This window comes from Hyperoodon ampullatus, assembly GCF_949752795.1.
Source record: "Hyperoodon ampullatus genome assembly, chromosome: 5".
In the NCBI taxonomy this organism is placed as follows: Eukaryota; Metazoa; Chordata; class Mammalia; order Artiodactyla; family Ziphiidae; genus Hyperoodon; species Hyperoodon ampullatus.
The window spans coordinates 146,445,190-146,461,463 of record NC_136918.1 but is presented as its reverse complement, the minus strand read 5'-3'; the positions used below and the strand labels follow the sequence as shown (position 1 = coordinate 146,461,463).

Here is a 16,274-nt window from a genome sequence, read left to right as displayed (position 1 = left end):
GCCAAAAATAAATAAATTAAATAAATAAATAGAAAAAGTTTACTTGGAAATGTAAAGGGCCAAGAACAGTCAAGGAAATCTTGAGGTGCAATCACAGAGCTGGAGGACTGACATCCAACACAGACTCGTAAAGCTCCAGCAACTCAGGAAGCATGGATGGTGAAGAGAACAGACCCACAAGTACAGTTTTCACCTGACGGATGACAAAGCCGTATCTGGGGGAAGGGCTACTTCTCAACAAATGATAGTGGGTCAGTTCCATTCATAGGAGAGAAAATGAGTCCAAGTTCACACCATACACAAAACTAAACTGTAGATGGATCATAACACTAAGTGTGAAAAGTAGAACGAGTCTTCAGAAGAAGACTCGGAGGGGGAGAATGACTTTGTGACCTTAGGTCTGGCAAAGACTTCCTACACAGAACAGAAAGCACAAAAAAGGGAGAAAACAGATAAATTAGACTACATTAGGTTATGGCTTCTTATTCATCTAAAGCCACAATTAAAAGTGTTAAAAGGCAGTGCAAAGGGTGGAAGAAGATATTTGCAAAACATGTACTGGACAAAAGGTGTGTATCTGAAACATAAAAAGCATTAGCAAGCGAACAGAAAAATGAGCCAAAGATCTGGGTACGTCATAGAAGGAGGTGTTCAAGCAGCCAGTAAGCACATTAGAAGCACCCTCAGCACCAGGCACTGGATACCACGATGCTTCCTCAAGGAAGGCAAACGGGAACAGAAGGTATCCAGTGCTGGAACTCCTCCCCCAGGGCTGCGGGGTGGAAACAGCTCGCCAGCTCGTCCCGAAGCTGACGCGCGAGTCCTATACCCACAGCAGCACGAACGCCTACACGTCCACCTCAGACCCACAGAAAACGTTCACAACAGTCCGACACGCAGCAGTCCCGGAGCGGACACAACCCAGATGCCCACCTGCCGCTGAGCTCGGACGTTGGCTGTGGTGCATTCTCACGATGAGAGACTGTCCGTCAACGAGAATGAACTGACCACGCAGCACACAGCACAGGGGTGAACCTCAGACAACGCTCAGCAAGACGCAGCCCAGAGCACCTCGGACTGGCTCACACCCAGCGGTCAGCAGGGCACTGGCCTCGGCTGTGGGGGACGCCGGCCTGGGGGCCAGAAGTGCCTTGGGGCTGAGTGCTCCGTGAAAACACGTCCAGCCAAATGCACGCAATTCGTGTTACATAAACACGTAGAATGGAACCAAAGGACGCCAAACACAAAAAACACATACTGCTTGACGCCATTTGTCCAAAGTTCAAAATGAGACAAAACTAAACTCCACTGTTCAGAAATGCACACACAGATGTGAACTCTCGAAACCACCAGGCAGGGAGTGGTCCCCCGGTGGGGGAAGGGCAGTGGCCCGGGAGGGGCCCCTGGGGGGAGGCGAGGTACTGTTTCCCTGCCAGTTGTGTCAGCTTGTCAGGAATCTGTTCTCTCATGTTCCTCAAGTTGTACGTCTGTGTCGTACGACATATAACATTTCACAGCCAGCCAGCGCCCAGCTACCTTCTGTTGACACTTGCCATAGGTGAGGGTGTAGACGGCCTTCCCCGTGGTATCCAGGGCGGTCAGGCACGGGGCTTTGGGCTGCGTGGTGCCCCACTGCTGCAAGGTGGCCAGCAGTGATGGTGGCCAGGTGCTGCCCACAGCCAGCAGCTCCCCTTTCAGCACTGCCATCTGGCCGCCCTCAGGCTTCGGCTGATTTGGATCTGGTTGCTGCACTACAAGCAAAACCGAATGTGAAAAGCAGCATTTCATAGAACCAGGCACATACTCTACTGTTAGGCATTCACATTTTATATTTTTCTTCTTTAAAAATACCAATTATAAGAAGGCTACCATAATTTGTTTAGATTTCCCCATCATTGTAACAGTCACAGACCAATTGAGCAAGGATGGAAAGAGAGCTAGTCATGGATCTAGATGAATCCTGGCTACTATAACCCCAGGATTACAACGACCCCCAGGCTTTCACCCAGAAGGCACCTGAGAAGCAGGTGTCCCCACTTATAAAGGATGAGAGTAGAATCACCACTTCAGTTTAGGCGCTCAAACCACGTTGAAAGAAAAAAATAAAGTAAAATCTATTATGTTTCCAGTGGATATGTCATCAAGATTTGCCCAAATGTACAAAAGACTTCCTAAAAAGCATTCATAGCATTGAACTCTGAATTTGAAAGGCGTGATTTGATTACACAGACGTGCCCTAACAGCCATGTCTAATCCCCAAGTAGGAGGAGACACCAGAGCTGGTCTGTGGGACTACCGCACAGCAGAGGTGCAAGGCCGGGGGCAGGGGACGGCCGGGTGCCCCGAGGCCCCAGCCACACGTCACACGCTGCTATCTTGTACAGGGCTTCACTTTCTCTTACTTTTCTACAGATTTATACTCCTTTCTGTTTCTTGGTAATTAAAAAAAATAAGTCTATATTCTTTTTCTCTGAATATATATATCATTCATAAATGAGAGGCTAAAATCCTGAAGAGCCCAAACTTTGCTAAAGATATCATACTTTAAAACCAAGGGGAAAATAAATACATAAATACATAAAACCACGGGAAGACAAGTATTTCAGACTTAAAGTTTAAATAAAAATTTAAATCGTGGAAGTAAAATGAAATTTTAGATGTATTCTAACAAAGTACTAACCGCTGGAGCAGAGGCATGGAGAGACGCTGTCTCTTAACTACGAGCTGTTGACACAGAGCCCGAGGTCGTGTGTGACACTGAGGTCCCCATCACACACGATGACCACAGAGTCTGGGGCTGACCCACATATGAAGGACGTCTGCCTGTGTCCTCAGATGTAATGGCTGCCCTGTCTGCACAAACTAGTGTGCCGGAGTCGGGACACTCACCTTCCAACACCTCCTCCAAATCATCCACGAAGAACTCCTTCAGTGGAGGGCGCTTTGGTTTCTTCAGGGTGTTAAGAAGCTGCTGGATCTTGGAGGACACTCTGCTGCTCACGGGGACACCTGCCACGGGAAGAGAGCGCTGAGGCTGGATGCGGAACCCGGGTCCAGAGACCACCCGTGTGAGCGCGTCGGAACTTGTAAATCCAACCAAGCGCTGGCCCCCTCAAATGGCCATTTTGGAATTTATTAGTTCATCTGACAAATGTTTACTGAATGCCTTCCAGGAACCAGAACTTGTTCTAAGCTAGCGGTTTTCAGAGTGGCCCAGGGACCCCTGGGGGTGCCCGAGACCCTTTCAGGGGTCACGTTAGAGACGCCATTTGCTCCTTCCCTCTCCTCTCTCACACGCGCACAGTGGAGGTTTCCAGAGGCCACACAGTGTGGGACGCCCAGCAGATGGAAGCCACCCAGACGCTGCTCTCTCGCCAGCTACGAGAGACCAGCAACCGCAGCAGACAAGCCTGCCCTTCTCATGGCATCTCGTTGTATTAGAACTGTTTTCATAAATATGTGCTACTTATGTTAAGAGATAATGAGCTTATTATTGTAATTTTTAAATGAGTTTTATATATATATATAAATATTTTTAAAAATCTTAAGTTTTAATTTCTAATATGGTAAATGTACAGAGATATAACCTGCACAAGCTAAAAGCTCTCTGGTGTCCCCCATAATTATTAAGGAATCGACGTTCTGGGAGATGTAAAGTCAGCCAAGACAAATAAGAGTCTGCCCTCAAACAGGTCACCGTCTGCTGCACAAAAACCAGCAGAAATACATACACGTGCTGGTGGAACACCAGCCTCGGTGACAAGCGCTCGGAGGAAAAGGCACGTGGGAACACAAGCAGGCGCGCTGGCAGAGGAGGCGAGGGCAAGGCCTGGAGCCGCAGCCACCCCCGTGCACCACGAGGCCGCCGGCGCCTCCCTCCTCCAGGGCTGGGCCGGCCATTGAGCGCTGCACTCACTGGCCTGCTCAGCAGCCTCCCTCGTCCTTTACAACACCAGCGCTTTGAAAGAGTCCACTTCTTTCCATCGTTAAGTAGCACAAACCTCATCCTGCATTTGCTTGAGGCTTTCTCAGGACTCCAGTCAGATGCTGCATTCCCGGCTGAAGCAGTACCTGAGCATCACGTCCAGACCCACAGGACACCCACCTACCCTCGGGGAGACGCAGGTTTCTGTCACCCGGGCAACGTGCCGTCCAGCGCTCCACTATTGGTACTAGTTTTAGCTTGTGCCACTAATAAGAGTGTGAGACCTCACGAGTGTCCTGATCTTCATCCAGCTCTCTCCCTCCACTAAACAGCCACTGGTCATTCACCTGAGGCAAAGTTTACTGCAACGGCTGCCGAATTATTTTCCAGCTTGAGCAGTCCACTGACATTTACAGCAGATGCCTGACTTCCTTCCTCCCTTCTTGGTTCTCCCGAGAGGGAGAGGTACTGAAGGCCAAGACCTGGCGCCTCGGTGTGCTCACAGCTACCGCTCTGTGTCTTTCTTCTTCTAGCACATGGAGCTGAGAAAGTATGCTGTGCACATGCACACGTATGTATCCATGGATATGCACACCCCCCTACACATACAATACACATGTGCACACGGGCCGCGTAACAGACACAGGTCTCTATCCTAGAGCCCCGAGTCCACGCCAGGGCCCCCAGTGCTGTGCTCCACGTCTGGGTGCCTTTCTCCTGCAGCGAGAACCCCGGCTCCCAACACCAACACCTTCGCTCAGTGCTATCACACATACAGAATCCGTTCCAACTGTTGCACCCAAACCACTACAGAAACAAAGCTACGAACAAGAGTTCAAAATTGGTTTGCTGTGCTTCCTACACAGCCTTGTCCAGGACCGAGGGTGCTGTGTCCATCACTGACCTCTGTCAGCTCTCTCCTCTCACCCTCTTAAGGGTGGCTACGTAGTTCTTGGAAATACAATCAGGTTTGTTTATTTACAATTCCTTTCAGTTTTAGGGTTTTTCCCTTCCTTCCATCCATTAAGTTTATGTTTCGAAGGTGTAGAATGAACTTCTAAAAATCACAACTATATAAAAAGATAAACTCAAAGAAATGTCACTCCGTCCTAAAGTCCTTCTGCCCACCCCACCCCATGCACCTGCGGGCTGAACCAGCCCACTGCTTTCTGCCTTATCCTTCCTGCATTTCCTTCTACAGAGATAGTAGATTTATGCTTGCTTTATTTTCCTATTTCTCACACAGAAGGCGGTGTACTACAAACGTTCCTTTACTCTTCGTCTTTTCACTTAATGTCTCCTGGAAAAGCACCTCATTCCAGGTCATAAAGGTCTTCTTGCTACTCCTGGCAGCTGCACGGTCCGCCACGGTGTGAATGTACCAGGTTTATTCAACCAATTTGAGAGGCTTGGATAGCAGGTACTTCCCAATATTTTGGAGGTATAGACAGTGCTGCGATGAACGACCTCGTGTGCATGTGTTTCCTTATTTTTAGAGGTGTGCATTCAGGGTAAACTCCTACACTGGCACTGCTGGGTCCAAATGGAAGTACAGACACAGATCTTACCAACTGCTCTTCCAGAGAGGCTGACCTGCTTTGCATTCCCACCAACAATGTGTATTTCTCTAATTGCGAAAAAGGCTGAATGAACATCATGTGTAAGAACTATTTTTACATTTCTTTTTGTGAATTGTCTGTATTTTCTGCTTATTTTCCTGTACTACGAGTTGGCAAACTTTTTCTTAAAGGGCAAGAGAGTAAATATTTGGGGCCGTGGCACCATCTCTGCCATCACAAAAGCAGCAGACGATGTGGGAGGGGCAGGCGTGGCAGCAACTGAAAGCACCCTGAATCAAGACGAACGGAAAAACATCCCGATAAACACATTCTGGATTTTAAAAAAAAGAAACTGGAAAAAGAAGAGCAAAGGAAAGCCAAAGTAAGGAGAAGGAAAGAAGTAATACATATGAGTAGAAATAAATGCAATAGAAAGAAAGATAAACAATAGAGAAAAACAATTACACTAAAACTGGTTCTTTGAAAGATAAACAAAATCCAGTGAACTCTCTAGCTAGAACGATTAAGATGAAGAGTGAGGAGACCCTAACTGCTGGTGTCAGGACCGGGCAGGACAGCATCGCAGGTCCCACACCAACCCACGACAAGGGAACCTGCGGAGCGGAGGCGAGACGGACAAACTCCTCCAAAGACACAAAACTGACGTGAGAACAGAAGAGGAAGGAACACTGCTCAATTCATTTGAGATGAGTATTACCTTGATACCAAAACCAGACAAAAATCCCAGACCAGTATTTATCTCAAACATAGACACAAATCCTTAACACAATACTAGTAAATCAAATCCACAATATGTAAGAGAGGTAATGCACCATAACCAAGTGGGGTTTATCTTGAGAACATATCTTCGGCTTAATCTTCAAAAATCAGTCGATGAAATGTACTATATTAACAAACTATGAAAGAAAAACCATATGATGAGTTTAACACATTTTAAAAATCATTTAACAAAAATCATGATAAAAATTTTCAGAAAGCTAGGGGAAAAAAAGGAATGTCCCCAACCTGATGAAGAGCATCTATGAAAAACCCATGGCTAACACCACAATTAAAAATTGAAAAGCGGATCTTTCCCCTAAAATGGGAAACGAGGCAAGTTGTGTCCACTCTTGACATTTCTAACTGACATTACTAGAAGTCCTAGACACTGCAATAAAGCCAGGAAACTGAATGTTCCTACAGGCAAACAACTTGGAAAGAAAAGTAGAATGGTATTCATAGACAATATGATCATACATGTGGGAATCTTACAGAATCTACCAAAAAGACTACTAGAATTAAGGTAAGGTCAATATACAAGAACCGACTATGTTTCTATAGATGAGCAATAAACAACTGGAAAAAAATTTAAATATCATTTGTACAATAATAACATCAAAAAATATAACGTATTTTGAGATAATTTTTTTTTAATGTACACATTTTTAAAATATTTATTTGGTTGCACCCGGTCTTGGTTGTGGCAGGTGGGCTCCTTAGTTGCGGCAGGAAAGCTCCTTTGTTGAGGCTCGCGGGCTCCTTTAGTTGTGGCATGGATCGAACCCGGGCTCCCTGCATTGGGAGCACAGAGTCTTAACCGCTGCGCCACCAGGGAAGTCCCTATTCTGAGATAATTTTAACAAAATATGTGCAATACCTGTACACTGAAAGCTACAAAACAGTGCTGAAAAATTTTTTTAAAGAGCTAAGTAAATGGAGAGATATACCATATTTATCAATTGAAACATACGGTATTGTTAAGATGCCAATTCTCTCCGAATTGATCTAGCGAGTCAGTGAAGTACCGGTCAAAACCCAGCAGGAATTCTGGTAGAAGTTAACAAACTGATTTTAAACTATATATTAAGATACAAAGGAGCTGGAATAGCTAAGGCAATTTTTTAAATGAAAAGGAGAGTTGAAGACAAACTACAGTACACAATTTCAAGATCTACTATATAACCCCACACACACACACACATATACATATATGATCATGACAGTGTGGTACCGGTATAAGGACAGACAAAGCAGTGGAACAGCATACAGAGCCCAGAAATAGGCTTCTCTCATATGTGGTCCACTGATCTTCACTAAAGATGCCAAAGAAACTGGATAGGGAAAGAAGGGTCTTTGTATTACATGATCCTAGAACAACTGGACACCCATATACAGCAAAGTGAACTTAGGTTCATACCTTGCACTGATATTAAACTTAACTCAAAATGAATCATATACCTAAACATAAAACATAAAACTATAAAATTATAGGAGAAAACCTTTATGACCTCGGGTTAGGAAAACATATCTCAGATATGACACAAAAATAGGATCCATGAAAGAAAAAAATGGTAAACTGGACTTCATCAAAACTAAAAACTTCTGCTCTCTGAAAGGCACTATTAAGAGAATGAAAACACAAGCCATAGACTGGGAGAAAGTACAATTTGTAAACCTGATAAAGAACTTTTATCTAGATTATATAAAGAACTCTCAAAACTTAGTAAGAAAACAAACAACACATTTTAAAAAGTAAGCAAAAGATTGGAACAGACTCTTCTAAAAAGATATACAGATGGCAAATAAGCACATGAAAAGATGCTAAACATCATCAGTCATTAGGGAGATGCAAATTAAAACTATAATGAGATACCTTTACACACCTATCAGGACGGTTAAAATTTAAAAACCGACAATACCAATTCTCAGCAATGATGTGGAGGAACTGGGACTCTTTTTTTTTTTTTTTTTTTTTTTTTTTTTTGCGGTACGCGGGCCTCTCACTGTTGTGGCCTCTCCCGTTGCAGAGCACAGGCTCCGGACTCGCAGGCTCAGCGGCCATGGCTCACGGGCATAGCCGCTCCGTGGCATGTGGGATCCTCCCGGACTGGGGCATGAACCCGTGTCCCCTGCATTGGCAGGCGGACTCTCAACCACTGCGCCACCAGGGAAGCCCGGAACTGGGACTCTTATCACTAATGGTAGGGATGTAAAATGGTACAACCACTTGGTAAATCAGTCTGGCAATTTCTTAAAAAGCTAAAACATAAACCTACTATATGATCCAGCTATTCTTCTCCTAGGTATTGACCCCAAATAAATGAATGGATATACCCACACAAAGACTTGTAAAGGAATAGTCACAGCAGCTTTACCTCTAATAGACAAAAACTGGAAACACCCCAAATATCCATCAGTAGGTAAAAAGATAAACTAGGGTGCATCTGTAGGATGAAGAAAGGGAATGAACTGTTGATACATGCAAGAACATGGTGAATTTCGAAAGAATTTTGCAGAGTGGCAGAGGCCAGACAATAAAGAGTAAATGCTGGGCGATTCTATCTATATAAAATCCTAGAAAGTGCAAACTAATCTATAGTGTCAGCAAGTAAATCAGCGGTTGCCTGAGGGAAGCCAAAAAGGGCAGCAAGGAGTTGTTACAAAGGCACACAAGGAAGGAAGCCTCCAGGAGCGCTGGGTGTGCTGGCTGCAGTGGGGGTTTCACGGTATACATGTCTCTTACACACATTAATATGTGCAGTAGAAAATATGTCATTTATACCTCAACCAAGTTCTTAAAATATTTTAAATAGGGACTTCCCTGGTGGTATGGTGGTTAAGAATCCGTCTTGCAATGCAGGGTATGCTGGTTCAACCCCTGGTTGGGGAACTAAGATCCCACAGGCCACGGGCCAACTAAGCCTGCAAGACGCAACTACAGAGCAGCCCGTGCACCGCGCGCTGCAGCGAAAGATCCCGTGTGCCACAACTAAGTCCCAATGCAGCCAATAAATAAATAAGTAAATAAATATTTTAAAAAAGAAAATTTAAAGAGTAACAAATTAAAATTTTAAAATCTATGTAACAAATGTAAAGCCTGCTTCATGTTGACTCAGTTTCTCCTCTTGCACCTGAACAAGGAGCTGAAAGACCTCAACAAAATCTGACCGACTGCTCAGGAGTATAAAACACTCCTGAGATACTCTGGATTTTTCTGCAACTCAAATCTGGCACATTGGAAGGAAAACTCCATGTGATTCTGATAAAAGATACTGGAAACTGTTTCAAAAGAAAATAGTACAAATGAGGAGACGAGACTCATGCTGACATCTCGGGGCCTGCACGTGGGACAGCCCGGCCATGGCTGCACTGATCACAGGCTGCTGAGGAGGGAGACTGAAGGGGCTGCTGTCCCATGCGGGGCTGCCCTCATCCTACTGGGAAAGGAAACTTCCCCAGCTTCTCATTTTCCCACAGTACCGCAGATCCAAACTCTGGGCGTCTGATTTAAACGTGAAGGCTTTCTCCTCCCTACTCCCCTCTTTCCCCATTTGACCAATTCCAAAGCTATTCCTGATTATTTCTCCGCAAGATATACACACGGGCAGTTTAAGTGCACCAGGATGATGCCTGACGACTGGCTCAGGTTTGCTAAACCGAAGACACCAAGGTGAGGTCCAATACCTGTGCTCTGCTGTCTCAAAAGAAGGAAGAGAGGATGCTCACCACCTGCCGTCTCTAGGACGCTCCCACTGTCCCCCTGAGGGACTCCTCTCACGGAAGCCAGCTGTGGACGCTCACAGTAGGTGTGCTGATGCTGTGCGAGGCCCGTGGTGACATCGGGAGGGGCAGAGTGCAGATCTGCTTTTGAAAAACAAACCCAGAATAAAGGTGCTGTTAATTCAGAAGAGCACTAACCATAAGTTGCTGTTTAAACCCCATTCGGCTGAAGCTTCACTAGCTGAGCTCTAAGCAAGGCATGGGGCATTCTGACTCATTTTGCTTTTCTGGTTGACCAAGGCACATCGGATCCTGTGAACTCTGAACTCCGGACATGGCCCAACAGCACTGCGTGCAGGTGGCCATCCAGTTCTCAGAGGGAACTAGACCAGAACCACCAACTATGGCACAGAGACGGTGCAAGGAACTCACCTTTCCCAATGGCTTAATGAGGTTTTACTTAGAAATCTCCCTCAATGAAGCAGAAACACATTTTAAATCAATTGTTGTTGGAACATTTTTCATTGTATTATGAGAAAAGTTGACAGGCTTTTATAAACTATGCCCACGCCCCCCAAAAGGCAAGTTGGCTGTCATGTAGACACAAACCTTTGCAGTCTTCACAGAATAAACCTACACAGATTAAAAACTATCCCTACTGCCAGTTCGAAAGTCTCACTATTAAGAGGCTGCAATCAGGTTCTTAAGGCAGAATGTATTAATGTCACATTTAAAGACAAACTATGTCAGATACAGAAAATGTTTAAAGTCACTCCTTCCACTGCCTGAATGTCGACTCTGGGTTTCGTTTTCACTGTATGGCATTTTTATCTGTTCGGATACTGGTTGGCTGAGAGCTGCTATAGCATCTCTGCTACAACCAAGCCTTCCGCCAGGAAAGTACCAAGTCTGGACCTAGTGTGACGCTCATCCACTCTTGAGAAGCGATACTGATCTGTAATCTCTTTAGTCTTCAAAGGAATGCTCCCACCATCATAGATGGCACTTTGATACTTAAAATTTTTAATGTCAATCATTTATCTATCATTTCATAACCTAGGCAGTATGCAATCTAAGAATTTTAAAAAATATGTAGAAAGATGAAATTATGTGGCAGAAAAACACAAACTCACTATTAACAATAGCAGAAAACACCACCTGGAAAAACGTAACTTTTTGACAAGAGTTTTCACAACCCTTGAAAAAGCTTGATATTAATGAAATTGACATTTTAAAGTATGCCTATCACAAAGTTCTTTCAGTTTAAAAAGAAATTTCCCTGCCCTTCCGAATCTAGCAAAAAAAAAAAAAAAAAAAGAGTGATTTTAACAGTTATTAATGAAAAAAGGTACAAATGGTAATCTCAACTACAAAGTAGTTTCTTAAATAGCTGCATAAAAATAAGCAAACTACACTCAAAATAAAAATGAACTACTAGGACTTACTGGTGGTGCAGTTGTTAAGAATCCGCCTGCCAATGCAGGGGACACAGGTTGGAGCCCTGGTCCGGGAAGATCCCACGTGCCATGGAACAACTAAGCCCGCGTGCCACAACTACTGAGCCTGTGCTCTAGAGCCCACGAGCCACAACTACTGAGCCTGCGAGCCACAACGACTGAAGCCCGCACGCCTAGAGCCTGTGCTCTGCAACAGGAGAAGCCACCGCAATAAGAAGCCCGTGCACTGCAACGAAGAGTAGCCCCCGATCGCCGCAAGTAGAGAAAGCCCACACGCAGCAACAAAGACCCAATGCAGCCAAAAATAAATAAATAAATAAATAAATTTACAACAAAACAAAACTGAACTACTGTAATTAAATGTACTGCTCTTAAATATAGGTATTTAATTCGTGTCCAAATGTTTCATGTACATGATTTTCCTAACCCCAAATTGAAAATGTATATATTTTTAATTACCTTTACCTAACATTTTCTGCCTCCAATTTTTTATAGTCATCTTCTTTCTATACTTCTTTCCTTAGCCCAAACTGAAGAATTCTCTAGTGTCAGAAACTAAAACAAAGGATGGTTTATATAACAAGGAGAGGGAAATGGAGTATTTTTCAGATTTAAAAATTCAGGTCAAACAGGTAGCATATGAAGGTTACAAGCAACAGTAAGGTATTAAGTAGAGCCCGAGTTCAGATGTTTAGAATCTACTAGAACTAATCACACAATGTGTACGTGAGGCCAGGCGAGCAGGATGCGAGAAGAGTGGTCTCAGCCACACCTGCAGAATCATGAGTCCGCCACCCACAGAGGTGACAAACCCGCCTTGTAAGTCTTTACAGCCAGGATCTTTCGGGGATGGAGACGCCCACTCAAACACACCTTACGTTCAAAACACCCCACAACCCTGGGGAGTCGAAGGCTGTCTGCTTAAACATTTTGAACTGTGGTCAATTTCTTACGCTAAATATGCTTCTCTTTCTAACCCACCAGGAAGCTGTGTTTACGACAGCTTGGCAACGGCTGATGCAAGCAAACTCTGCCCTATTCCCCTCACCGTCGAACGCAGAAGCTTCAGGAAGCTGAACTAAGCAAAAAGAACATTCAAATGCTACCGCTTTCCTCACACTGGAGGTACCTGTGTATTTCCAAAATGTGAAATCGCTGTGACAAACAGGAAAATATATCCATCTCAAGCTGCTTTCAAGCTCTCCACTGTAAACCCCGGTGAGGACAGGTGGGCTATAACCACCAGCCATTTTAGGACCCCCAGGAAAGCTACCAAAACAATCCTGGCAGGCTGTTTCCAAAGGAGCCTTTTCTTGTAAAGCAAACTCCCTAGGACAGTCCTGACAGCCCGACCCCGGCGGTCTTGGAGGCTCCTCCACCTGCCGGAAGCAGGTCGAGGCATCATGAGTTCTCACCCAAGACTCACAGCACGAGCTCCACAGAAATGTGCAGACGTCTGCAGTGACACAGCCAATTAACAAACAAAGAGCATCCCTGATGGGCCCACAGAGGCCAGAGATGGAAGACATTGGTCACTTACAATGCCCAGTCCAGCCAAATGACCAAGGTCTTACATTAAAGCAGTTCAGCATCTGAGGCTTGGGCCTGCCTGGGGGGTGTTAACCCACTGGGACCCCACCCAAAACACTGGCCAGTCATGGGCACACCTCTGATGCACCATTTTGGTTTTAGCAGAACAGCAGCTAACAGCAAAGCAAATGAACAGGAATCAGAAAAGTGTGGGCCAGCCCTGGCTCCAGCACAGCCAGCTGTGTGGTCTCAGGCAGGCTGCAATCACGCAACTTAGCTCTTCCCTCCACACCTGGAAGGAAGAGGGTGTTCAGATGACCTCAGCAATACTGATGCACCATCTGAGAAGTACACTTTTTTAAGGTACTCGTGCAAGAATGTATGTAGGCTTTGCATGCCAGCTACGTTACTAGTTTTGCTTTAAAAAAAATGACTTTAAATGGTGAAAAGCTTGCAATGTTTTCCTTTCTAAGATTAATTTTATTTATTGTTTGTTTGTTTATGGCTGCGTTGGGTCTTCGTTGCTGTGCGTGGGCTTTCTCTAATTGCGTTGAGCGGGGGCTACTCTTCACTGCAGTGTGCGGGCTTCTCATTGCGGTGGCTTCTCTTGTTGCGGAGCACGGGCTCTAGGCGTGTGGGCTTCAGTAGTTGTGGCACGTGTGCTCAGTAGTTGTGGCACGCGGGCTCAGTTGTGGCTCGTGGGTTCTAGAGCGCAGGCTCAGTAGTTGTGGCTTGCGGGCTCTAGAGCGCAGGCTCAGTAGTTGTGGCTTGCGGGCTCTAGAGCGCAGGCTCAGTAGTTGTGGCTTGCGGGCTCTAGAGCGCAGGCTCAGTAGTTGTGGCGCACGGGCTTAGTTGCTCTGCATCACGTGGGATCTTCCCGGACCAGGGCTCGAACCCATGTCCCCTGCACTGGCAGGCGGATTCTTAACCACTGCGCCACCAGGGAAGCCCCTAAGGTTAATGTAATTTAAAGGGCTGGGTGACTTGGAAAAGGTCTGGGTACCCATTTGACTGAGCTCTGACTGACATCTCTTTTCAGGCTGAGGGCTGTCTAACCCTGGTATGTGGAGGAAGAAAGGCCGGACGGCGGCTGCAGCCCCAGCCCCGCCTCGAGATGCCCAGTGCAGGGACAACCGAGGGTTCCAGCTGTACACACAAGGAAGGAGCAAAGGCGGGGACCACGTGCAGGCGGCAGGCCCCCTGATCGTCAGGGACTGTCCACCTGTGCCAGCCGCCCCCTCCAGAGCAGAAACACCAGGCACTCATCGGGGACCCCGGGGGAGGCCTACACGCCACAGGGTCTGGCTGGGGCTGCCAAACCACAGAAGCATCAGGAACCACTTCTGTTACCGAAAGGACATTTTCCGTAGGAAAAGGAGAAGGTGGGTCTGGCTGGGCACGGGGGCTCCCCTGCCTGGAGGGGCCCCTGCGGCTGTACCGACCTACGCGGGCGAGGGCCGCGGGGCCTGCGGGTGCGGCGTTGGCACTGGGCGCGGCGGCAGGCCGCCCTCCCGGGCGAGATGAGGTGGAGGATGTGGCAGAGGCGGCGGGCGAGCCCTGAATGGCCTGGTCGAGCCAGGGCGCGACGCCGGCATGGCCCTGGAGCGGCGCGGAGGCCAGTCGCCCGGGCCGCCGTAAAGAGCCCTCGTCTTCTGAGGCGGACGATGTGTCTGTGGTCAGAATAATGAGGACAGGCATGAGGGGGGCGTCCTCCGGGGCAGAGTCCCCACTGGCCCCAGCCGGCCCGTGCCCTGGGCCCCTGCACAGCCGTGCCCGCAGGTCCAGGAGGGACTGCATCTGACCGGCTGTGAGCCCCGCGGCCGGGCTCCCCCAGAGGCTTGGTCTCAGGGCGCCACATCCGGAGGCGCAGCCAGCCCCAAGCCTGACTGACGGCTTCAGCACGAGCTGTAGGGTCCTGGGAGTCCACCCCCAGGGCACCTGCCTCCCCTCAGCGGACGTGACTGAGCTCTGAAAAGAGCCCCTGCCTGAGACCACCGCCTCGGGCAAGGAAAGTGAGGTGAGTTCTGGTTTCATCCAGTCAGCACGACTGCATTTTATCACGGGTTTCACAGTTACCAGTAAGTTCTTTTAAAACTGGGTAGTATCTATGGTTATATTCAGTAGAAACAAGAATTTGACAGCCATTTCTAAGACTGTTTTCAACAACATAAACTTTTTTTTTAAGTGAGAAAGCATCACCAAAACACTATGCTTATCTTGCAGACCTGGTGTGTTTGGTTTTTTACCATGTCTTCAAACCAAACACGCATGTCACCAGTTTCATGACTCAAATAACCATACAGGCAGCAGCCTCATGCTCTCAAGTACCTGGACAGGGTTTTCGAAGAAACTTAAGACATACTAACTATCCTGAAGAGAGACTCCACATAAAAGTTTTCATTTCTAATGGTCACGACAACAAAACCACAATAACAAAATAAATAACCCTGCAAATAGCCTTATTCTTCCCCATTTAAGGCCTGGTAACAACATAACAAGTAATAGCTAATGAGATGAGAATAATTTTAGAATTCTGAATTCAGGGAACTGTCATCCCATGAAGCACGTACTCCAGGTTCTTCTCTTCACTAAAAGACACAAACTGCAACTTAGTGAAAAAATTAAAATCTACACAGATGTCCTGTAGGAAGCAAGCCTGCACACACACACACACACACACACACACACACACACACACACACACACACACACACACTCTTCACTACAGTCGGAGGCTGTGCCGCCCCAACGGGAAACCCCTCCCAGGCCACCGTGACCCTGCCCAGTACCTGGGGGTGTGCAGGCCTCCACGGCCGTGTGCGTGAGGACGGAGCGCCTCTTGGAAGGCATGGGCATCTTCCTCTCTTTGTATTTGGCCAAAGCTGCCTGCACGGCCTCGGTATGAACATCTGCACGGAAAGAACAGCAACAAAAACACGTGTTACAAGATTCCTTATGAAGTAACAAAACCATGGTTCATGTTTTTATTTGTTTTCACTGAGTGTAAAAGGAACACAAGCTCAGCCTACACGTGGGTCCCACACATTGGTCCTAGATTTCCATAAATATTCCTCGGCTTGTAGATTTGACTTTGGAAATATTTTCAGATTTAAATCAAAAAGAAGAAATCCCCAAAACTGAAAATAAAATGAAACATGAACCTAATGTGCTCTGACTGTGGCACACACCACTCCAAGTGGCGCTAAAGCCCTGTGGTCAGACCGTCGAGCCGCTGCCCCCAGACAAGCCCCAGGACGGCAGAACTGCCCAGGGATCGCAGGCTCTCCTGCAGTCTTGCTGCCG

The 16,274-nt window shown here is 46.7% G+C and overlaps 1 protein-coding gene across 8 annotated transcripts in view; it reads right to left on the bottom strand.

Moving 5' to 3' along the window:
• The window catches only part of DIP2A (disco interacting protein 2 homolog A), a gene marked incomplete at its 3' end in the record, with an annotated part of 91,026 nt that overhangs the window by 50,527 nt on the left and 24,225 nt on the right, over positions 1-16,274 (bottom strand). For 2 of the 8 annotated variants that reach the window (XM_079705428.1, XM_079705429.1), the window contains exons 4-8: positions 15,761-15,880; positions 14,418-14,641; positions 9,991-10,177; positions 2,890-3,009; positions 1,554-1,751 (exon numbers count right to left, since the gene is read on the bottom strand). In XM_079705428.1, the coding sequence (XP_079561554.1) occupies positions 1,554-1,751; positions 2,890-3,009; positions 9,991-10,177; positions 14,418-14,641; positions 15,761-15,880 (849 nt within the window). Of the gene's footprint in view, positions 1-1,553; positions 1,752-2,889; positions 3,029-9,990; positions 10,178-14,413; positions 14,642-15,760; positions 15,881-16,274 lie in introns of all 8 variants that reach the window. The other 6 variants (XM_079705432.1, XM_079705431.1, XM_079705430.1 and 3 more) reach the window with 6 other exon arrangements.